At 36.9% G+C, this 18,227-nt stretch overlaps 1 protein-coding gene across 1 annotated transcript; it reads left to right on the top strand.

The window, feature by feature from the left end:
• Positions 1-7,002: 7,002 nt before the first annotated feature.
• Positions 7,003-10,923, top strand: LOC103429682 (TMV resistance protein N-like). Its single transcript, XM_008367814.4, has 6 exons — positions 7,003-7,684; positions 7,913-9,014; positions 9,239-9,511; positions 9,629-10,051; positions 10,159-10,613; positions 10,701-10,923. Exons 1-6 carry the CDS (start codon positions 7,152-7,154, stop codon positions 10,702-10,704), a joined length of 2,790 nt encoding a protein of 929 aa, XP_008366036.1. The 5' UTR covers positions 7,003-7,151; the 3' UTR covers positions 10,705-10,923.
• The last annotated feature ends 7,304 nt before the right edge of the window (positions 10,924-18,227 follow it).

Here is an 18,227-nt window from a genome sequence, read left to right as displayed (position 1 = left end):
ATTCATCTAAACCCAACTTTTGTCTACAGAATTAAATATTCATAATTATATAATACTAAACTACATAATGATTGGGACAAGGTATTAATTTAACACCATTCCCACATAATTCATTAGTTTAGCACCAATGGTTGTAGAACCGGTTTGCATCATTTTCTTACTTTTATCATGGGTGACATCTATTATTTTGTCTTAATCAGACATTTGGTTGGAAAAAAAATAAAAAATTTCTTCCTCTCACATATATGTAGGCAATCATATTTGGATTGAACCACACCCTCAAATCAAACCCATTCTCCTCTCGGTAGATGTCATGGGCAATTCTGACTGTATTTCACCTCCGTCAGTGGATGTGTGCATATTTGGTTCCAACAATCATAATTTCAATTTTCGCACAAAATGTTAGAATACGATTGGCTCTATAATTTCACATAATAAAATGTTGATAATAGATTACACACACACTTAACTTCATGATAAAGACTATGATTCAGTATCATTCACATTAAAGCAATTACGCAAGTAACATATTAGGGTATGTGATAGGAGGGACGAGCATCGCTTATCCAATTTTTTTCTGTAAAAAAGAGGATCAGCCGGTGGCTAACATTTCCAATCTTTTAGGGCTGAAAAGACTCACAAATGCATTTTAAACTTTCTTGACAATCATCGTGTGATTCACTAGTGCCAATAATTGATATCCATATAAACCTAACTTATAATAAAATATTCATAATTGTATACTACTAAACTAAGTAAGGATTGGGTCAAGGTCTTAATTTGACACCATTCCGACATAATTGATTAATTTAGCACCAATGATGGTAGAACCGGTATGCATCATTTTCTTCCTTTTTGTCATGGGTGACATCTGTTATTTTGTCTTAAGCAAACATTTGGTTAAAAAAACATTTTCTTCCTCCCATAGAAATGTCGGCAGTCCAATTCAAATTCAACTACCATCCAATCAACACCATTCCCCTTCGTCAAAGATCGTGGACAATTCCGATTGGGTTTCACCTCCGTTCGTGGATGTGTGTGTATTTGGTTCAAACAATCATAATTTCAAGTTCGGCACATAATGTTAGAATACGCTTGGCTCTATATTTCACAAAATAAAATCTTGATAATAGATTATATATATACTTAAATTCGTGATAAAGAATATGATCCAACATCATTCACGTTAAAGCACTTACATAAGTAAACGCATTAGGGTATGTGATAGGAGGGACAAGCATTGCTTATCCAGTTTCGAAAATCCTGGGACGGGTTGTTATAGACAACCTTATAACCTTAATCTTTGAAAGCTTATTAGGTGCTCCCTCGGTGATCTTGGTGACGCGGAAATAGTCGAGCTACACCTTGAGATAATCTCAATGTGCAGAAGTGTGTTTTGACAACTTTTTTAATTAATTATTAAACCACATTAGCACATAACATAATTTTTTACAGAAGTGTGACAGAATGACCATATTGATTTGCGACACCTATTTTCAGGAACTACATTGATCGATTTTCAATTTCAAGGACCATCTTGATCATGCAGGTCAATTTTAGGGATCATTTGTGATAAAAACTCTTACATCTTGTGGGCCCTATTTATGTGTCATATCAGCACATAATAGAATTTTTTACAGCATTATGATGAAACATTGATTTGTGACATCTATTTTTTAGGGATTACATTGATTGATTTTCAATTTCAAAGATCAATTTGGTTCAATTCCAATGATCATTTGTGATATAAACACTAACATAAATCATTGCTCATTGTTATATTTCTTGATCATTTGACCAAATTTTAAAAATGTATACTCTTATCGAAAGAAATTCGTAAAAATTGAAAAGTAAATAAACACACATAGGTTTTGAACCCTGGACCTTCTTGTTAATTTTATACAAAAAAATTGCTAGTTCTAGGTAAACTTCTTTGTTATTTAACTAAATTGTATATATCCAACTTGATTAAGAGCATTAGCATGCTCCTCGTTGTATGAATGGTATTGCATCACCATTTAAGGGACCTTAAATTCTCCATGTCGTTTAGTTTTTAAGGATATTCGATAGAACAATGATCATAAATGAACCATTGAAGAAAATAGCATGAAATATCTTTGCACCACCTCCAAAAATGAGCCTAAAGCTTTGATTTAGGGCCAATGGGTTGTCTCCCAACTGGGAACACACCACATATGGCAGGCCTAGAGTCTGGTGATTGAGCAGTTTACTTGCTTTGGCACGACTTTTTAGGACACTTAGGTCGAACAATGATGCTATGACGCATCTCCTTACCTGAAGTAAGGATCTTGTGCCTACAAGCACACTTTGTCAAGCCTGCTCATTAAGAAAATTGATTTTCTATATCATTCCTCGCAAAGATACAAAATCATCATTTTTCATAAGTGGATTCAAGGGAATATATGTGGACTAATCCAACCAAAATGCAGACCATATAAATACTTATGGTTTTGGTTTATGAATCGACAAACTGGTCACATGTTTGTCCACATACATTACTGCTAAACCTCATGGCCGATTAAAGGTTCACCACCCTACTTATCCCATAAAGTCCGGGAGACTGTATAATGTTGGAGAGTTTATATCAACGGTTTTTATAAAGTATTGCATGTATTTTGGGTTTATAATTGAACATCGAAATCCCATGTTCACCCCAAATTGCCTCGCCTAGCAATCATAAAGCGCAATTTCAATGATCGCCTGGATTTTGGAGAACATACCAAGTTTTCAATTTTTGCCTAGGGCTATGCAATATTGTACGCAGCTATGTTGGTCCACCTTAAGGCCCATTGTCACCCAACCTATTTGACGTTACAGTTGGTTACTGGTACGAACGTAATGATTTTCGTATTTATGCATTTGGGTGTGCATTCCATGTGCCAAATTGCTTCGCCGCAACGTACCAACATGGGTCCACAAAGAAGGATGGGAATCTTTGTCGATTATGATTCTCTTTCACTCTAGCTCTCCTAGAGCCCTTGCACGCGATCTCTTTATCGCTCATTTGCGAGTTGTCACTTTAATGAGACAGTCTTCCTGCCATTAGGGGGAGATAAGAATGTCAACGTTTCTGGAGAACGGCGCGAATTTGCATGGACGTTGCCTACTATGTCTCATCTTAATCCCCAAACCGCACAAGTGTGATAGGCAAGTGCGATAAATTCTAGCTTTCAAAATGTTGCTCCAGACTCATTCCTCTGATCTAGCTAAAGTGACGAGATCATATATCAACTGCAAACATACATGAAAGGATAGACGTACTTAACGGACGTCGAGTCAACATCCCTGTAGGGTGTGCCGCCCTTGTTAGACGGTTTGGATACCCCTGTTAGACGGTCCGGTACACCGGCGGATAGCCAATCAATTTGTCTTAGCCTGGAGCACACAGATCACTCGGTTCATAGGATTCACTTCCCTAGAAGAGGAAGACACGACACAATAATGAATCTAAACTCGATCGCTGTCTCAAATCATTTCCATCTCATGAGATTAATCCAGATTACTCCTAAAACTTGAAGTTCTTGGTCCAGTATACTAGTTTGATGAGCTAAATGAAATTGAAATGAGATTACCATCGATGATGTTTTCACTTATATGGTAGCTATCGACATAAATGAAAAGCGACGATATCGAACTGTATTCCGTTGATTAAGTGACAACGTAGAACTGATTGGACAACCAAAATTACAATCCAGGTCAAATTCCTTACCAAAGTATGTAATGGACCTGTCGTTCCTAGACTGCCCAAGGTAACCCTATTGTGTTCCAAATGGGAAATGAAGCGTTATGAGATGAATGAAATAGTGCAATATGATGCACACCTTACAGCGCAAGGTTTCTCCTAAAATGTCTTGTGATTGATAGCAGCATTATGAAATGTGGTTAGTATATTGATATGGAGATTTACATGTAAGTTTCCGAAGAATTACATGGACTGGTTCAAATAGTTTCAAACCACAAAACACCCTCTTAACTTGTTTTAGGCTTTCACTTACAATCCGATGGATGTGGTATACCCGTCTAAGTGATTATTTGATCAGTCAGGGATGAATTATGCCCTTGCGTGTTAAACTATGAAGTCTTATTCCGAATTACTAGAGTTATAGTTTATGTCGTTGACACGAATCTCACTAAGACTCTGGAAGAGCTTGAGAAAACTGTCTCGCACCTTAAGATGGAATTTGAGATGAAGGATCTTGGGAAAACTCGTTTATGCCTTGACCTAAAGTTCAAGCGTTGTTCTGATGGTACCTTGGTCTACCAATTAAACTACATCCCGAATGTGTTACCTTTGAGTATACCTTTGATCGTCCATACGTTATATGCAAACGAGACCCTTGAAGAGATTATGGAATCTGAAATTCCATATCTGAGTTCAACTTTGCGCTTCGTTGTACTTAGCTCATTGTATTAGACAAGACATCTCCTTCGCTGTTGGTCTTGGTAAAGATGCAGCACCACGCCTACACACAACCACTGAATTGGTATCAAAGACGTACCCTGAAGGTACTACGAATTTGAGCAAATCAAATCCTGACACATCTCTAGCGGATCCAATCCTCTGATCCTCGGAATGATGTTTGCCTTTTTTATTATGTTGACGCATGTTACTTATCAAACCCGCATAGGGTAAAATCCCCGAATGGTTATGTCTTTACCGTTAGGGATTTCGCAATATCTTGGAGGTCCATGATATGACCTTAGTTGCGAAATCTTTGAATCGTTCCAAGACTCACCTCACTTCATTACGCCACAAGTGAGACATGGTTAGGTTCTTGTTGAGCATATTCAAAGCACTTGTTGTGTTTTCATCCATCGTTGAGTCTTGACGACGATCCATGAAGATTATGCCACATGTATCAACTCGACCAAGTCATGATACATCAATGAAGTCAACACCAAGACATATTGCGTGTACATCACATCAGCACAGCATCAGGAGATTGAAGTCATGCAACCCAATCCTAGACAACCTTGCCGACCTCTACACGAAGTCACTACCGAAGTCAACCTTCCAGAAGCTTGTCTGAGGAATTGGTATGCCTAACTATTCATATGCAATGTGCTTGTAGTTCTCAGTTGGAAGTTGTCTCAAACTCAGGAGGAGTATCCAGAAGTATACTCACTTGATCTTAATATACTCTTTTTCCCTATGATTAGGAGCATTTTTCCCACTAGGTTTTTGCTACCTAACTAGGTTTTAACAAGGCACCTATCCTGAGCTGATCATACCCTTATGAGCTCTTCTACTTGCATCTAAAAGACGTATAGTTTTGACTTAATGCAACTTCTCACTTTTCTCCTTAGTCTATGGGTTTTTCTCCCACCTTGGGTTTAACCATATCGAGGGTTTGTGAGTTTTACTTTTTTATGCATTCTTCCGTTAATTTGAGACTCGCGTTCGCTCATTGTGCCAATGATTTCATCAACTATACTTACTTCATCATTGAAGACCTGATGCGTCATTTACTTGAGTATTTACACACTCAATAGAGAGTGTTGCAGTCCTATTAGAATAGTAATGTGATTGTATAAATCCTAGTATATCTTGGAATATCTTTTATATTCTTGTTAAGAGTTGATTACCTATTAAGAGTTGTAATCCTAAAAAGGTAAGAAATTAATCTTTTCTACTGTTATAAATAAAGACACAATAAGATGAAATAGAACACACCCCTCAATTATACATCTCTCTCTTTCTCTCTATGTGCTGCACCCCTCTCTTTCTCTATGACCTCCATAACTATTCAATAAATTATATCTGCAACAACTCCTACATTTTCTATCATTATCTTCCTCCCTCCTTCTACTTCAAAAATAAAAAATTAAAAAATTTCATGTGCCCCATATGCGAGTAATAATAATAAAAACAACGGCCACGACTAGTGACTACTAATCGTGACTATTGCTTGAAAGCTACGTGAGGTTTTGGCAGTAGGCTTTAGATGCTCTTTTTGATTCCCATCTCATCCACTTGTTGTCCACTTGTTCCCCATGTTCTGTTTTCGGTGCCCAGCAGCAGCAAAGAAAATAAGAGCAGGCTTTTGTTTGGCCTTTTCTGTTTGAATGGCACGTGAGTGGCTTTAGGATTTATGGCAGCTGTGCTCATGGTGAACGACAGCGAGTACTGCTGCTGAAAATCGCCATTTGGTTGCCTGTTCATCATCATGACACGTTATCTTTTCTCCATCTCCCTTTTATTATAATTATAGTTTAACCCCATTCCCATATAATTGAATAATTTAGCACCAATGGTAGGAGAACCGGTTCGTATCATTTTCTTCCTTCTGTCAGGGGCGACATCTATTATTTTGTTTTAAACAAACATTTGCTTAAAAAAAAGCAAACATTTTTTCCTTTTAGAAATATGTAGACAGTTTAAATACTGATTTGGTACTGATTTACTTTTATAAAATATGAATATCAAAAAAAAATTAAGCTCAAAAAAGTAATTGGTAAACATTTAAAAACAGCTTATTTTCACAGTTTTGTATGAAGAAAAAAAAAAAACTGAAAATGCGAAATAGCAAAAATAAGTTTATTCTCACAGCACAAAAACAGTTTTTTTTTTTAAAGTACATCAATACTAAACCTACCCTCATTACGATTCAATCACACTCTCCAATCAATCCCATTCTCCAACAAAATTAACCCCACTCTCCAATAAATGATATTATTTATACTAAGTGGATGGGCCTATCGACCCCACTCTCTAACAAATGATATTATTTATACTAAAAGGATGAGCCTCATAATAAACTAGTAATAATGTGGTTCAAATTTGCTTTTGACGAGAATCGAGTTTAAAACCTATCACTGACCAGTAAATAAAAATACTACTAGAATATAATATTAAGTAACAAAATCTAAATTTTATATGTTAAAAATTTTAACTCTTAACCAAAGGTTGAAGACGATCTCAATGGGTCTAGCAGCTTTTACAATTTTCATATTTCAATTTGAGGATTGTACTGTACATTTTATTAACAACGTACACCATTTTTTTTGTTTTTTTTGTGGACTTGAAACTAGGAGTAGTTGACTTTGCCAGTTCAATTCAAAAACCATCTGCCCCTGGTGCCATTTTGCAGTGCCCATCAGACATCAGAGAATCGCTGACTTGCCAACAGATGAATACCGCGGGCGGCAAGTACGACGTGTTCTTGAGCTTTAGAGGCGAAACACGCAAGGGCATCACGGACCATCTCTACCATACATTAAACGACTACAAGTTCAATGTCTTTCGGGACAAGGACCGATTGATTTGTGGGGATGTTATAAAAGAAAATCTGAAGCAAGCAATCAAAGAGTCCAGGCTTGCTGTCATCATGTTCTCAAAGGGGTATGCGGGATCCAGATGGTGTCTTGACGAGCTGGTGGAGATCATGGAGTGCAGCAGAACACAGGGTCAACATGTTTTTCCGATTTTTTTCGATGTTGATACTTCAGATGTCAGGCATCAGACTGGTAGTTTTGAAACCGCGTTCAAGAACCATGAACAAAAGTTTGAGGAAGAAATGGTCCGCAAGTGGGGAAATGATTTTAAGGCAACTGCAGAGTTTCAGAGGGATGAACAAGAGTTTAAGGAAAAGGTCCGGATCTGGAGAGATGCCCTTCATGCAGCTGCAGGGTTGAGCGGCAAGGACTTTCAAGTGACTGACGGGTAATAACTTGCTTATTTCCCTTTGACAAAGTAATTCTTTAAATCATTTTGTTTTCCAAAATTTAATTGCAAAGCTTAGAAACTCTGATATGAGGATTAATATATGAACGCTTGATCTATCTCACTTGATATCAGTTTGTTCGGTGATGACTAGTATATTGGTACATTTTAATCCTTCAGTCTCATAGTAAATCTTACTTTTCCTTGGTTATGAATTTTTCATTCCAGGCATGAAGGAAGTTTTATCAGGGAAGTTGTTGGCCAGATCGCTACAATACTGAAGAAACCATGCTTAAATGTAGCTACAAATCCAGTTGGAATAGATTCTCGCGTGCAAGAAATCAGTAATTATTTAGATGTTGAAGGATCAAATGATGTTCGCATAATCGGAATTTGGGGGATGGGCGGACTAGGGAAGTCAACGATTGCAAAAGCTATTTTCAACGAATACCAGCACAGGTTTAGTGGTGCATCTTTTCTTCCGAATGTGAGAGAAGATAAGAAACTGGTTGATTCGCAAAACAAACTTCTGTTTGACATCTTGAGATTGGGCCACAGAAAGGTGGGTATGCCCGATGAAGGGACCAAGGAGATAAATACAAGACTTCGCCAAATAAAGGTTCTTGTCATTATTGATGATATAGACTCTGTGGCCCAGATAGATACATTGGCTATAAAACGTGACTCGTTTGGTCCAGGAAGTAGAATTGTTATAACAACAAGAGATAAAAGTTTGCTAAAGACACCTGAAGTGGTGGATAAGGCATGTTCCCTGCCAGCAATGAATGACGATGAAGCTCTTGAGCTCCTTAGTTGGCGTGCCTTTCAAAAGAGTTCTCCTAATGAAGGATTCCACAAAGTCTCAAGAGAAGCTGTTCGTTATTGTGGGGGTTTACCACATGCACTTAAAGCTGTAGGTTCTTACCTACATAAAAAAACCCCGAAAGAATGGACAAGTGCATTGAAAAAATGGAACGAATCACAGCCTTATCCGGAAATTCATGAAAAGCTTAAGATAAGTTATGACGGGCTTAAGGTTGCCCAGGTGGAGGATATATTCCTTGATGTATCCTGTTTCTTTACTGGAATGGACAAGGACCGCGTCATGGCCATATTGGATGGGTGTTACTGTGAGCCAACAACAGATATTGAAGTACTCAAGGAGCGATGCCTTGTAACTGATGATCCAAAGGGTAGTCTGATGATGATGCACCGTTTGATTCGAGACATGGGCAGAGAAATTGTACGTGCTAGATCCCCTAAGAAGCTTCAAAGTCGCTGTAGATTGTGGCATCATGAAGATGTAATAAACGTTTTGAGGAAAAAAAGTGTAAGTACTTCCTCAATCAAATTGCATTAGAAAAAAAATGCTGATTTTATTTACTGAATTATTTGAAAATTATCCCTGTAACACAGATGACTAATATAGATTGTTAAAACAAGACTGATGTCTAAACAAACTCTATGGCATTGATCCAGTATTGGTGCTCTGCACCGGTTAAAGTCTAAGAAAATAACCCTTGTCTTACTTTATTTTCTTTTCCTTTCTAACAGGGAACGGAAGAAATAGAAGGAATCGCTTTAGATTCTCCAGAACCTGACAAGCTTAGCTTCAGTACAGAAACATTCAGAAATATGCGGAACCTGAGATTACTCAAAATAAAAGGCGTAAAGTTCACTGGAGACTGCGAACATCTTCCCGATGAGTTAAGATGGTTAAGTATGTCTGACTTGCCTCAGCAGGCCATCCCAGAGGATTTTAATCAACCAAACGTAGTTGACATCGACCTGAGTTGTAGCAATATACAAGTCTGGAATGACAACGTGGTAAAATACATACCCAACCAAACTATCAATTCTTTCCAACAGATTTTTTAAATACCAACATCATGCTTTTTCTCTTCTATTGAATTTTGATATTTGCTTTCCCATTTTGTCTCACAGTCACTTGAAAAGTTGAAGTTTCTCAATATTGGTTCTTGTGATAACCTGAAAGAATCACCAGACTTTTCAAGAATCCCAAATATTGAAAGATTGATACTCGAAGCCTGTAAGAGTTTGTCCAAGATTCACCACTCCATAATACAATTGAAGAACCTAAAGTATTTATCTGTTGCGAATTGCCAAAACCTTCAGAAAATCCCAGATTTACCAACAAAATTGGAAATCCTGAAAGCGGATGAGTGCATTGCATTGGAAGAGATGCCAAATTTTTCAAAAATGTCGAGTATGGTAGAACTGCATCTGAATCACTCCCCCAAACTCACTGAGATTCTAGGCTTGGATAAGTCGTTAAACAATATGATAAGGATTCATATGGAAGGGTGCACCAATCTCACTGCTGCTTTTAAAAAAGCAATCCTACAGGTCATCTCTCTCTCTCTCTCTATGTATATATATAATCTCGGTTTGTACCCAACTGTATACAGCTTATATGTATCAACTTTTTTTACAAATCTTACTCCATGGTATAGGAATGGAGCGCGAGCGGAAATGGTGATCTTTTTCTCCCCGGAAATGATCTTCCATCAGGGTTTACATGCGTTGACCTGAAGGATGAAATATTTATGCCGCAATGTTTTGGCTATGATGCAAAAGCATTGACTCTGTGCGTCGTTTATTCTTCAGACGACTCCAAATCCAAGCACACTGAGTTTTCAACCCCTCTGTATGCAACCGTAATAAATCGCCATGAAAGTTATATTTGGCTGGGACATTTATCAAACAATAAGCTCAATGTGAACGGTGGGGCAAGGATAAATGTTGGTGCACACTTATCACGACACAGGAGTACTGATGATATTCATCTCAGGGTGCAGAAAATAGGGGTTTACCAGGAGCAGGAAAATTTAGTCAATAAATTTTCCAATCTTATGGCACGTTCAAGTGAGTATGACAATGGAAATAGCCAATCTTATGACATGTTCAAGTAAGTATGACAATGATGTCAATCGTATGCAAGACTAGGTGATGACCTCATTAAGTGTTTAATTGTGTGTTTATGTGTGTTTTGTAGATAATTTCAGAAATGAAATTGGAGGAAGATTATGAAGTTTTGGTATTTTTTTTAGAGCACAAGTTGTGTTTCTCCACTGTATATCCCTTCAACAATGTAACAGTAGGCGTACAGTCGCTACAAACAATGAGAGAGAGAGAGAGCCTATGAGCTCAATCTCAGCCATTCATTCACTGCTCTATGAGAAGATATTTCATATATAAAGTATCGACATTAACAAAAATATCGATAGTTTAATTTACGATTGAATCAGGACACTATCTAAAAGATATCATAGAATCCCAATAGGATTTATACAATCAGATGCTTAAACTAATTAAAACTACAACACTCTCCTTTGAGTGTGTAAGTACTCAATCAAAATGTTGCATCAGGTCTTCAGTGAGGAAGTTCAGCTGGTCAAGTCAGCAGCATAATGAGCGAATTTGAGTTTCATTTTAATTGAAGGATGCATTGGTTGTAAAACTCATAAAACCTAGCTATGGTAAAACTCAATGTAGGAGAAAAACTTATAGACTAAGGAGAAATATGAAAAGTATGCATAATGTTAGAACTATACGTATTTATGAAAGTAGAAAAACTCACAAGGATATAACCAGCCCAGGATGGTGCCTCGTTAAAACCTAGTAAGGTAGCAAAAATTCAATGACAAAAATGCTCATAATCGTAAGAAAAAAGAGTACATTAAGATCAAGCAATTCAGATCATAAGGAAAACGTGTACATTCAGTGCATCCATTTTACTGAAGTTTCTGAAGTCCTGTTCGCCAACAAATTTCCAACTAGCACACTCTCCATAGCCTGGCTAAACATGAACTAGGAAAATCAAGTTTTTGTTCTCTTCAACTCCAAGTTTCTGTTAGAAAGCCTCAACCATATAAGCATCAAAGACTGAAAAATGAATACTATAACTTGTAGTTAAACAGATAATGAAGTCCAGAACTCGGCTATCCTCAAATGAACTGAAATCCTTCCTAAAATTTCAGTTAAACCCACGCACCCTCCGCCCTTTTTCCTCTCTCCCTCCCTCCCTTCCTCCCTCCTCAGATGACCTGAAATCCTTCCTAAAATTTTAGTTAAACTCACCCCCTCTCCCTTCTTTCCCCTCTCTCTCGCTCTCTCTTCACACACATACATCTAAAACACATACATTATAAGGCCTAAACCTATTGATTTGAGTCTTAATTGTAAATATTCTTGAAGTCTTATTTTAGGTAAGTTAGGATTTTTAATCTTTAGGATTTAGTTTCCTTTTCTTTTGCAACTTTTCTTGCAGAACAAGGATTCAAATGGAAGGGTGCACCAATGTGATTTCAACGATACCCTGCAATCAACCCCATCTTTGGATGTGCGCTTATTTGGCTCCAAGAACCATAATTTCAATTTATGCACAGAATGATAGAATACACATGGCTCTGGCTCTATAATTTCATATAATAAAATCTTGATAATAGATTATGTATATACTTAAATTCGTGACAAAAATGATGATTACCATTCACGTTAAAGCAATTACATAAGTAACACATTAGGATATGTGATAGGAGGGACAAGCACCACTTATCCATTTTTTTCTTTAAAAATGAGATCAATGGTGGCTTTGCCACAATAGTCCACCTTTCTAGGGGTCGAGAAGACTCACGGAGGTATTTCAGTCTCCCTTGATTACTATCATATAATTTACCAGTGCCAGAAATCGAATTCAAAATCGCTTATTCATCTAAACCCAACTTTTATCTACATAATTAAATATTCATAATTATATAATACTAAACTAAATAAGGATTGGGACAAGGTATTAATTTAACACCATTCCCACATAATTGATTAGTTTAGCACCAACGGTTGTAGAACCGGTTTGCATCGTTTTCGTACTTTTATCATGGGTGACATCTATTATTTTGTCTTAATCAGACATTTGGTTTTTTTTTTTTAAATAAAAATAAATAAATAAATAAAAACATTTTATTCCTCTCACAGATATGTAGGCAGTCTAATTTGGATTCAACCACACCCTCCAATCAACCCCATTCTCCCCTTATTAGAGGTCATGGGCAATTCCGACTGGATTTCACCTCCGTCAGTGGAGGTGCGCATATTTGGTTCCAACAATCATAATTTCAATTTCAGGACATAATGTTAGTATACGATTGGTTCTATAATTTCACATAATAAAATCTTGATAATAGATTATATATATATATATATATGTATATATATATTTATATACACGCACCCTTAACTGCGCGATAAAGATTATGATTCAGTACCATTCACGTTTAAGCAATTACTTAAGTAACACATTAGGGTATGTGTAACGCCCCACTCCGAAATATTTATTTCAGAAATTAATATCGATGGTAGGCCCAAACTAAACTCTTGTTTAATTTACTACCATTAATTGCGATCTTTTAATTAAATTCCTTAATTCCACACATGATGTATAACCATAATTCTCTTACCAAAACATACAATTATATTCTCAATTCTTTAACCTCGTTTATTTTATGGATGCACCTAACTTCTTGTTAGACTGCCTCATACCCTTCGGAGGGGTCAAGCCATTCGTAATTCACATTCACTTTACTAAAAGATTCACATTCACTTTACTAAAAGATAATTGAACACACATATAACACAATCATCATCATCATCAATACACAATCCAAATCATGTTTAATAATCATAGGTCTATGGCTAAACATATAAAAATCACATTTCAATAGAAATCATATTCATAAAACCGAGTCATATTCACAAATGATATTAATATAAGAAATTAAGGTAATAACCATCTCACATATATTCAAGTCAGTCTCTAACCGATGTAGGCCCCCCAAACTTCACTTAGTCTCCCGTAGTACTAATTTTAGTATTTAGAATGTTTCGAGACATGTTGACCAAAAGTCAACTCTCGATAAACAATGGGGTCCTCATCCCTACGTAATTTGATCCAGAAGATCCACACATTGGATTTTGGATCCGTAATCTTCTAAAATACACATTATTCCACTAAAACAACATACTAAAATTCCATCACGATCCGACGGTCGGATCTCCGTCAATTTCTAGAATTATGTGGTGATCAACAATTTGTTTTACAAACTTAGAAATCCAATTCAGGAAGATCCGTAGGTCGGATTCCTGATCCATCAGTTCCTAATATCCTCAAATATTACGTTCTATTTTGTATTAAAGTTTGGAGACGATCCAACAGTCGGATCGTCGATTCATATTTTGATCAAGTAGTGTATCATAGTGAAATTAGGTTCAAACGATCAAATCACATCATACGAATATCAAATACAGATTCAGGACATCTAATTGAACTTAGAAAGGCATCGTCGGCCCACTAGCCAAAGCGCTACCGCAGGTGCCGCCGCGGGTGGCGGTCGGCCGCCCCGACTCTTCGGAAAATTCAACTATTTAAAAAAATTACCAAATTTTACAAGGTTGTAGATCTCAATTAGTGGAGCAAGTTTCATACCTGCGGCCAAGTCCAATTTGGCTGGGAAACACAAAATTTCCCATGAACCGCAGGAAACCCTTGATTTTTGATGTTCTTGATTCAACTCCAAAACAACTTTGATGCCCCAACCAATGCATGGGCTTTGTTCCTGAGATTGAGGGGAGTCTTTAGGTGGTGGTGGTTGCTGGAGTTACCTTCGGATTTAGTGGATCACCCCCAATGCCCGCCGCACCCACCGATGCATTTCTCTACAAAAACACCACCAATTTCCTTTTAATTTTGGGTGGAGATGGAGTAAGGAAGGATGATGCTTAGTCTTCATGTGGCGGCAGGCTTTGAATCACTGGAAAACCGACGGAAAAGCGTCGAAAAGGTGGCGCACAGGTCGAGTCCGAAGGGGTATACAGGTTAGCCCGTTTCTCCCCATTTTCTTCTTCTCTCCTTTCCCCCCTTTGCCTCCTCCCTATTGGTCCGTTCCCCTCCTTTTCTCTCCCGCACTCTCCTTTTCTTTTCATCACAGCCACACACGTGGCTCTTAATCAAATCTCCCACAAATCTGGAGCATTCCAAATTTTACAATTAAATGACTATTTTGTCCCTAACTTTGAACGTTAATAACTTTTTCATTATAATTCCGTTTCACGAACGATTTGCGCCTATGCATTCAGAGGATCGAGCTCAAACCAACTACGTCAAGAATTAAGATAAAATACATGAGGATAAAATGCATCCCCGTATAATTATGTTAAGCCAACTAGGGCCCGTTATCGTTAAAATTTTACAACGTAAATTATAGTAATTTCCAGAAACAAAACTTTAAAATTTTCAATTAAATTTTCATAACCATAAATTGATTTATTTTTCGATTTTCTCTCCACATAATCATATATTTAAATTTTCAGGGTATTACATTATGTGATAGGATGGATGAGCATCGCTTATCCACTTTTTTTCTTTAAAAAAGAAGACCAGCTCCCATAACATTTATACTCTTTTAGGGGCCGAAAAGATTCACAAATACATTTAAGACTCCCTTGACAATTATCATGTGATTTACCAGTGCCAAGAATCGAATCCAGAGTCGCTTATCCATATAAACCAAACTTGTATCTACATAATAAAATATTCATAATTGTATACTACTAAACTAAGTAAGGATTGGGTCAAAGTCTTAATTTGACACCATTCCGACATAATTGATTAATTTAGCACCAATGATTGTAGAACCGGTTTGCATCATTTTCTTCCTTTTGTCATGGGTGACTTTTGTTATTTTGTCTTAAGCAAACATTTGGTTAAAAAAACATTTTCTTCCTCCCAGAGAAATGTAGGCAGTCCAAATTCAACCACCATCCAATCAACCCCATTCTCCCTTCATCAAAGATCGTGGACAATTCCGACTGGATTTCACCTCCGTCCGTGGATGTGCACGTATTTGATTCAAACAATCATAATTTCAAGTTCTGCATAGAATGTTAGAATACGCTTGGCTCTATATTTCACATAATAAAATCTTGATAATAGGTTATATATATACTTAAATTCTTGACAAAGATTATGACTCAGCATCATTCACGTTAAAGCACTTACGTAAGTAATGTATTAGGGTATGTGATAGGAGGGACGAGCATTGCTTATCCAATTTTTTTCTTTAAAAAGGGAACCAACTAGTGGTTTCGCCATAGCATTCTTCTAAGGGCCAAGAAGATTCATAGAGAAATTTCAGCCTTTCTTAACCATCGTCGTATGATTTACGAGTGTGAGGAAGCGAATCCACAATTGCTTATCCATTTAAACGCAACTTGTATCTGCATAATAAAATATTCGTAATTATATAATACTAAACTGAATAAGGTTTGGGACAAGGGCTTAATTCAACACCATTCCCACATAATTGATTAGTTTAGCACCAATGGTTGTAGAACCGGTTCGCATCATTTTCTTACTTTTTTTTTATCATGGGTGGCATAAATGATTTTTTTTTTTTTTAAAAAAAAAACATTTTCTTCCTCTCACAAATATGTAGGCAGTTTAATTTGGATTCAACCACACCCTCCGGTCAACTCCATTCTCCCCTCATTAGAGGTCATGGGCAATTCTGACTGGTTTCACCTCCGTCAGTGGAGGCGCGCATATTTGGTTCCAACAATCATAATTTCAATTTCCGCATAGAATGTTAGATCATGATTGGCTCTATAATTTCACATAATAAAATCTTGATAATAGATTTTATACACACACACACTTAACTGCATGATAAAGATTATGATTCAGTACCATTCACGTTAAAACAATTACGTAAGTAACACATTAGGGTATGTGATAGGAGGGACGAGCATCGCTTATCCAATTTTTTCTTTAAAAAAGAAGACCAGCTGCCACAACATTTCCATTCATATAGGGGCCGAAAAGACTTACAAAGGTATTTTAGTTTCCCTTGACAATCATCGTGTGATTTACCAGTGCTAGGAATCAAGTCACTTATCCATGTACACTAAACTTGTATCTACATAATAAAATATTCATAATTGTATACTACTAAACTAAGAAGGATTGGGTCAAGGTCCTAATCTGACACCATTCCGACATAATTGATTAATTTAGCACCAATGATTGTAGAACCGGTTAACCGATTCGCATTTTCTTCCTTTTAACATGGGTGACTTCTATTATTTTGTCTTAAACAAACACTTGGTTAAAAAAAAAAAACATTTTGTTCCTCCCGGAGATATGTAGGTAGTCCAATTCGGATTTAACCACACCCTCCAATCAACCATATTCTTTCCTTGTTAGAGATAATGGGCAATTCCAACTAGATTTAACCTATGTCCGTGAATGTGCGCATATTTGATTCCAACAATCATGATTTTTATTTCTGTACAAAATGTTATAATACGCTTGGCTCTATAATTTCATATAATATAATCTTCATAATAGATTATATATATACGTAACTGCATGACAAAGATTATGATTCAACACCATTCATGTTAAAGCAATTACATAAGTAACACATTAAGGTATCTGGTAAGAGGGACGAGAATTGCTTATCCAGTTTTTTTCTTTTTTTTTTTTAATTTTTTTTAAGACCAGCTGGTGGCTTGCCACAGCATTCCTCCCTTCTATGGGCTGAGAAGACTTATAGAGGCATTCCATGTGACGTCCCATCCCGAGTTTAATATTATTTTACTCCCTAACCTTGGTAAAATTATGAATATGCCCCTGATAGGTGGAAATCCTACGTGGACGTTTGAGTCCTTAACACTCTATATCACCTTGCCCATATTTCAGGTAGTACGTGTCCTTACAAACACATGAGCGCAAACGAGGTATATATTGGACTATTTAGGCACGTTTCCCAATAAGGGGCAAAATGGTAATTTTGTACTCTTAGGAATTTATTACTTGTTTATTGAGACAACAGTGAGTTATCGGTATTGCTAGATACAAACTGTAATTTCAATAGCTTATTCATTGGGTTCATTAATCAAGTGGGCAAGTAGGCCCGTCTACATTAGTATTATATTAATTTGGCTTTGTGCCTAATTAATACTTATCTAGGCATAACCAATGATACACATATATTTTTAGAGTACTTGATGATACGAACGCGTGGGCACAAGCAGAACTGAATTAGAAGTTACGACGAAGATTTTACGAATTTTTTAATGTGAAGAGCATTGGTAATTTCACATTTACATGAGATATTTTTTGTTTCTTCTTTTTGTGGATTGAGCTATGTGCCAAGTGGGGCCCATGCCCCATTCTTTCCCCTATCTCCCGTGTCCCCTCTCCATGTCTCCCTCTCATACTGTCACTCTCTTTTTCCCTCACTTCTCACTCACAAAAACTCTCCTTACTCTCTACCCTTTACACTCTCTCTTTCTCTCAGCTCCTTCTCGTCCTCATTTCTCTACAAGTGCAGAGAAACAACACTATCATCACCTTCACTACTCCGACGAGCACCTCCACTACAAACACAGACCAGTCACGAACCACTAACCGAGAAATAACATTATTGAACCAAGGCTTGGCATTGCTCAGTGGCTTATGCCACTG

The sequence above is a fragment of the Malus domestica genome, chromosome 10 (assembly GCF_042453785.1).
Source record: "Malus domestica chromosome 10, GDT2T_hap1".
Classification (NCBI taxonomy): domain Eukaryota; kingdom Viridiplantae; phylum Streptophyta; class Magnoliopsida; order Rosales; family Rosaceae; genus Malus; species Malus domestica.
This window is presented reverse-complemented; position numbering and strand designations above follow the sequence as displayed.

Bases quoted from the DNA above. Each gene is read 5' to 3' on its own strand.
- LOC103429682 (XM_008367814.4), top strand. From the start codon at position 7,152: ATGAATACCGCGGGCGGCAAGTACGACGTGTTCTTGAGCTTTAGAGGC. The intron at 9,015-9,238 runs GTAAGTACTTCC...CCTTTCTAACAG, and splicing joins ACGTTTTGAGGAAAAAAAGT to GGAACGGAAGAAATAGAAGG. The intron at 9,512-9,628 runs GTAAAATACATA...TTTGTCTCACAG, and splicing joins AAGTCTGGAATGACAACGTG to TCACTTGAAAAGTTGAAGTT.